Source organism: Opisthocomus hoazin, chromosome 29 (genome assembly GCF_030867145.1).
Source record: "Opisthocomus hoazin isolate bOpiHoa1 chromosome 29, bOpiHoa1.hap1, whole genome shotgun sequence".
NCBI lineage: Eukaryota > Metazoa > Chordata > Aves > Opisthocomiformes > Opisthocomidae > Opisthocomus > Opisthocomus hoazin.
The window spans coordinates 7,120,703-7,126,798 of record NC_134442.1 but is presented as its reverse complement, the minus strand read 5'-3'; the positions used below and the strand labels follow the sequence as shown (position 1 = coordinate 7,126,798).

Below are 6,096 nucleotides of genomic sequence, written 5' to 3'. Positions count from 1 at the left end.
CCATCTCCGATGCGGTGCCACTATTAATTCAACATCATCCTCCTCAGGCTCATATTTCAAACACTCTTTGCCAACACTACAAGCGACGCAACATTTCTTTGAACCCTTTTCGCAGTTTCCTTTCTTTAAAGCCATTACCATAGAACCGCGCGGATGTATCCTACACTGCCTTTGCCATTTCGAATGATTTCTTAACGAGAAAAACAAATCTACATATGTCATTTTTTTCTATTTATTTTCCCTTTTACAAAACAACATTAATTGCAAAATGGTATTATAACACAGTGTCCCATCCTCCGGCCACTTCTCCCCGTCATCTAGAGTATATAACGGCCACCGATGATTACAATACTCAATTAACTGCTTCCGAGTTAAAGGGCCCCCCCCCAGTTCTTTCCAGTGCTTTAAAATACATCCCAAAGGCGTGTCCCTTGGCATGGGTCTTTTACTCGGAAAGGTGCCCATCCTTCAAATGACCAGTGGTAGTGATTGTGCACTATATCACAAACACTAATCAGAGGGACCCCAACCCTTGTTGGAGCTCCCTTTTGGGATCCCAGCCCCCTGCTGAGATCCTGGAGACTTCAACCCCCTGTTGAAGACCTCCCCCTTGGGCCCCGCTCCACCGGCTTTCACCGAGCAGAGACTTTCCACAAAGGTACCTTTCAGCCCAACTCTACGAGGTTTTCACCACGATTTACGAGCAGGCGTATATTATACCTAAAGAATGCCTTAATTAAATTCCAGGGGACTTACTTGGAATCCTTCGGTCCGGGGATCAGAGGTTCTCCTCGAGAATCCCTCGATGCCGGCTGGAGGTCCCGTGATCCCGCGGATCCGTCGGTATTCACAAGCAGGGTCCCATCTGGGTCGCCAGAAACTGTCACCGAAAATCCGGGAATAAAACCTCGTCACACCAATGTAGTGTTAAAAGGCAGGCATTCTTTATTGCGACGTCGGATGCACGGGGGATAATTCCGCCGAACGTGCATACCCCATACCCTTTCCGTGCAGTTTATATAGATCAAAATATACATATTCATCTGATTACATAAGCCCTTTCTTTCATAGTCAAATCAGTTCATTTTCATACACTCCTCCCACCCGCACTTGCGCAGTGCCTCCTAGTGGTGGTCGTCAGGGGTCCTAAGATGAAGGCTTATCCTCTTCGTCACAGTTTCTGCGCAAACTCAGTCCTCTTCTGGCTCTTGTCCCTGCGGCACGGGTCGTCTTGACCAGTTCTAGGCACCTGCTGGTTTTAATTGAAACTACCTTCTTTGGGGGGAGATGTATGACTTTTTGCTTCAATTAATTCACACAATAGATAGGTACCACAAATACACCTGCAATCATTTGGTAACGCTATTTCTATTAAAAAAATCCCCTTCACCATTATTGTTTAACGTTAATGATTACCTAGGGACTAAACCCTCTGTTCCCAGACCTAATGTTCAGATGGGTAGGGCTGTACAAGAGACATAGCAGCATTGTTCGTGCTTTATGATTAACTAATTCCATCACTGTGGTTACAAGGTGGCGAGGACGGGGGGGATGTGGGGCTGGGGTCTGCCCCCCGAAGCAGGGGCGTCCCAGGGCTGATGCTCTCCCCCATCCCCACAGCTCCTGCACATCATCTCCTTCCTGACGCTGCCCGCCCTGCTGAGACGGGGCCAGACCTGCCGCTGCCTCCACGAGGGCTGCGACAGCGAGGCCGCCTGCACCTCCTCTGCACCGCTCTCTGCCCCGCCGCCGCCAGCGCCCGCCCCTGCAAGAGGGCCACCATCCTCAGCTGTGAGTCTGTCATTGCCAAGGGACGGGGTGGGGGTGGCGCTTGGTCTCCAGGACTCATCTTTAGTGTCCAAACTTTTATTGTAGGTTTTAATGCCTTCTTTTTAGGACCCAAAGCCTCCTTTTCAGGGTACAAACCCTCATTTCTAAGTTCCAAACCCAGGGCTCATAGCATCATTTTGAAGGTGCAGAGCCTCCTTTTCAGAGTCCAAAGCATTGTTTATAGGGTCCAAAGTCTCCATTTGAGGTCTCAACCCTCATCTTTATCTTCAAAACCCTGCTTTTCAGGAGCCAAAGCCTCCATGTAGAATCAAAACTGCTCCTTTAGACTTAGAAGCCTTGTTTGTTTGATGTCCCAAGCTTCATTCTGAGGGTCTAAAATCCCATTTCAACAGTACAAAGCCCTGATTTTCAAACCCAAAGCATCACTTCAGGGCTTAAAACCATCAGAAGTTCAGGGTTCAATGCCTCAATGTAATTTCCAAAGCCCCATTTTCAGGGCCCAATGTTGCATTCTTAAGCCCCAAGCTATCCTTTGGCGGGTCTAAACTCTACTTTGAAGGGTCCCAAGCCCTCTTTTACACCTGAAAGCCTCCACTGGAGTGCCCAGAGCCCTCTATTTGGGACGAAATCTCCATTTCTGGAGGCCATGGAGGAACCAAGTCGTTCCCCTCCTTTTCAGGGTCTAAAGCGTCCCTTGTAGCATCTAGCCTATCCTTTGGAGTGCCCAGAGCCCCATTTTCAGGGCTGAAGCCCTCGTTTATGGGATCCAAACCTGTCTTTTATCACTCACAACCTTCTTTTAGGGCCCACAGTTCCATTTTGAGGGTCCTAACTCTCATTTTGGAGGCAGAAAGCCTCTTTTTAGGCTCCAGAGCTATATTTCTAGCATCCAAAGCATCATTTTGACTTTCCAAAGTCTTAGCTTTGGTGGCAGAGCAGAGAGCAGCCTGGTCCCACTGAGCGCAAGGCTGCTCTCCTGCCTCGGCTGCCCTCAGCCCGCCGTTGCTCTGCACACCGCTGCCCACGCGATGACCCACAGAGGTCCCTTCCAACCCCTAACACACCGCCCTGGCAGTTTTCCTGTGGAGCGCTGGGGACAGCTGCCCAGGGGAACGGGGAGATGGCTCTGCCCCGTCCTGCTGCGAGAGCAGGGCTCGGCCCTGGTGCTGAGGGCACTGAGCGTCTGCCTTGCTGCTCTCCAGCTCCTCCGGCGTGCGTGGAGCCCTCCGTCACCAGGCATGGGAAGTGTGCGGCTCCAGCGTACGCACCCGTGGGTGTCCCAGGGCACACGTGGAGATCCCGCCTGGACCCGGGGAGTGACAGCTCTGCAGCCGCTCGTTCAGGCGAGGTGAGCACGCTTTGTTTTTGCCCTGCGTTAGTGGGGCACGAAGCACTCAGCCCAGCCCTTGAGCGAGCTGTGCATGCTTTCAGCCAGCTGGCACTTGTGCCGCTGCTCAGGAGAGCCCCTGCAGGTGAATTTGCCGCCTTGGCTTGAAAAACAGGCCAGCACTTCCCTGCTCTTGGGCTGTTGTCCTCTGCCCTCGGTGATTCCTGCCCTGGCAAGTCCAAGAGACGCCTCTGTGAATGCCCGCCTGTGCAGTGCGTGTCCTTCTGGCCTGGGGCCGTCAAAGCAGATCTCCCTGCAGCTAAGTGATGGCTGGGAAATGCGTACCCTTGCAGCCCCAGTGTCCTCCAGTGACAACCTGCTGGTCAGCTGAGTCCCCAGGGCTGGCTCAAAGCCTGCACAGTGGGACGCAACTGCTGCCTCACAAGACCTCTTTCTGTCCTACAAGAGGTCGATGGTGATAGCACCATCTGGAGGGCACAAAGCCTTTTTTTAGGGTCCAAACCCTCCTTTGCAGGGTCAAACCCTCATTGATAAGTTGCAAGCTTCGCTTTTACAATTCACAGACTCCTTTTAAGGGACCAAAGCATTCTCTTGAAGGCCCAAAGTCTGATTTGAGTGTCAAAGGGCTCCTTTTTAGAGTCCAAAGCCTTATTTGTAGGGTCTAAAGTCTCCTTTCATGGCACCAAAGCCTCATTATCTGGATCCATAGCCTGACTTAGAGGATCCAGTCGGCAAGCTGGAGGGTCCAAAGCCTCATTTTAGCATCCAAACTGCTCATTTTGGGTACAAAGCCTCACTTGTTTAATGACCGAAGCCTCATTTGGAGGCTCCAAAGACCTGTTTTTAGCATACAGAGCCCTAGCTTTTGGCACCAAAACATCATGTGAGGGCAAAAGTCCTGATTTGAGGGTTCAGCATCTCATTTTCATTTCCAAAGCCTTATTTTCACATCCCAACGCCCCATGCTTCAGGCCCAAACTCTTTTTTGGAGAGTCCAAAGTCTCACTTCTAGGGCCAAACCCCTCTTACAGCTCTAGGCCTGCACTGGAGTGTTTCGTTTTATGGGGCAACAGAGGAACCAAGAGGTTCCCCTCCTTTGCAGGGCCCAAAGCGTCATTTGTAGACACTCTCCATCCATTTTAGATCCCAGAGCCTTATTTGCAGGGCGGAAATCCTCATTTTTTGGGGTCCAAAGCTGTCTTTTATTAGCCATAGACTTTCTTAGGGCACACCGTTCCCTTGTTAGGGTTTAAACCCTCACTTTCAGAGCAGAAAGCATCTTTTTAGGATCCAAAGCTCTATTGGTAGTGACCTCCCCAGGGCCAGGACTCTGCGCTTCCCCTGGCTGCACTTGTTGGGGCTCTGCTGGGGCAGGGTGCGACCCTGGGCTGGTGCAGAGAGCAGCACCACGTCGTGACTCTGTGCAGGAGCAGGGTTTTGGGTGCCACCGTCGCGAGGCTGCGCCCAGCAGTGCAGGCTGGTCGGGGAGCAGCGCCCCGAGACGTGGGGGCAGAGGGTGCGGGAAGAGGGGGACAGGCGTGGGGTGCTGAGCGATGGGGCACGGGCTGGCCCTGGAGACCCCCGGGCTGGAGACATCTGCCCCGGGACCAGTGCAGAGCTGCAGGCCTGGAGCTGGGCAGCGCCTGGTGGGGGGGAAGGGGGCTGACCTGCAGCCTGAACAGCAGCAAGCCACCGAGCAGGACATTCATGAGTTTCTGCTTACAGAGGGACCTGCAGGCACCGGCCCATGGATTCTTACTACGGCATGTCACGCGTCGTGGGTGGCACCGATGCCCAGCTAGGGGCCTGGCCCTGGATCGTCAGCATCCAGAAGCCCATCATAGGAGGCATGGCGCATGTCTGCGGAGGGTCGCTCATCAGCCCACAGTGGGTGCTGACAGCAGCCCACTGCTTCATCACGCCCGGGTAAGGAGGACCAGGGAACAGCCCCACAGCACTAGCACGTGCCCGCTCCACAGCAGCACGTGCTAGCGCCATCCCGCTTCCCTGCAGCACGCCCAGTGCCTGGGCACTGCCAAGCCCAGCTGAGAGACTGCTCGCGAGAGGGCTGGGCTCACGCCACGGCTTCCTAGCAGCCTCCCGCCCGAGACTCCTTGTGCCCAAGGCGTGCTAGGGCAGTCGCACCCTCTGTAGCCCTGCCTTCCTATCTGCCCTGTGCAGCAGAAGGCAGGCAACTGCTGGGCTGCTTGCAGCACGGGGCTGCGCTCCCTCTGACCCCTCTCTCCACCTGCCTTGCAGGCACATCACCATGTGGCACGTGGTGATCGGGGCCAGCCACTTGACTCAGCTGGGCCCTGAGACCCAAGTGCGCACTATTAAGCGGCTACTGGTTCACGAGCACTACTACAACATCACGCAGAGGAACGACATTGCCTTGCTGGAATTGGACCAGCCTGTCCTGTGCGGCTACTACGTGCAGCTTGCCTGTGTGCCCGACGCCTGGCTGAGAGTGTCGCAGCTGAGAAGCTGCTACGTCAGTGGCTGGGGTTCCACGACTGCAAGAGGTGAGTTCCCAAAAGGGACTTGTTTGGCAGGCACAGAGTGACTTCTGCCAGCCCAAGCCGTTACCAAGAGAAACAAGTCCTTCAGCTTCACCTCAGGCAGGCCGGCGTTTCACTGGTCATTTGGCCAACAGAGAAAGTGATGGAGGAAGGTGGGGTCATCCCAGATCACAAAACAACTCTTCTCTAGAGCTGAAACTCAGCTTCTGGAATCTCCTGGCTCCTAGTCCTGGGTAATGTGCTTGATACGTCTGGGCTAAGCTCCTGAATCGTGAAGAAAAAGTTTTTCTTTGTGTAGGGGTGGCACAACCACAGGTATTTCCAACATATTGTACAACCTCTCTTCTCCAGGAGAAACCTAGACTGAGAGAAGAAATGTGGAAATATCACCAGAGGAGGAGACAGAAGGAGTGTGAGCTCGGGAAGGTGTGGATG

The 6,096-nt window shown here is 53.7% G+C and overlaps 1 protein-coding gene across 2 annotated transcripts; it reads left to right on the top strand.

The window, feature by feature from the left end:
• The first annotated feature begins 1,624 nt into the window (after positions 1 to 1,624).
• LOC142364844 (urokinase-type plasminogen activator-like) lies at positions 1,625 to 5,069 on the top strand. 2 transcript variants are annotated; one of them, XR_012766347.1, is made up of 2 exons: positions 1,625 to 1,791; positions 4,865 to 5,069. XR_012766347.1 is itself a non-coding variant. In XM_075444963.1 (2 exons), exons 1-2 carry the CDS (start codon positions 2,820 to 2,822, stop codon positions 5,067 to 5,069), a joined length of 525 nt encoding a protein of 174 aa, XP_075301078.1. In that variant the 5' UTR covers positions 2,729 to 2,819. The 2 variants fall into 2 exon arrangements, 1 of the variants encoding a protein (XP_075301078.1); XM_075444963.1 differs by lacking the exon at positions 1,625 to 1,791 and adding an exon at positions 2,729 to 3,139.
• Positions 5,070 to 6,096: the final 1,027 nt, after the last annotated feature.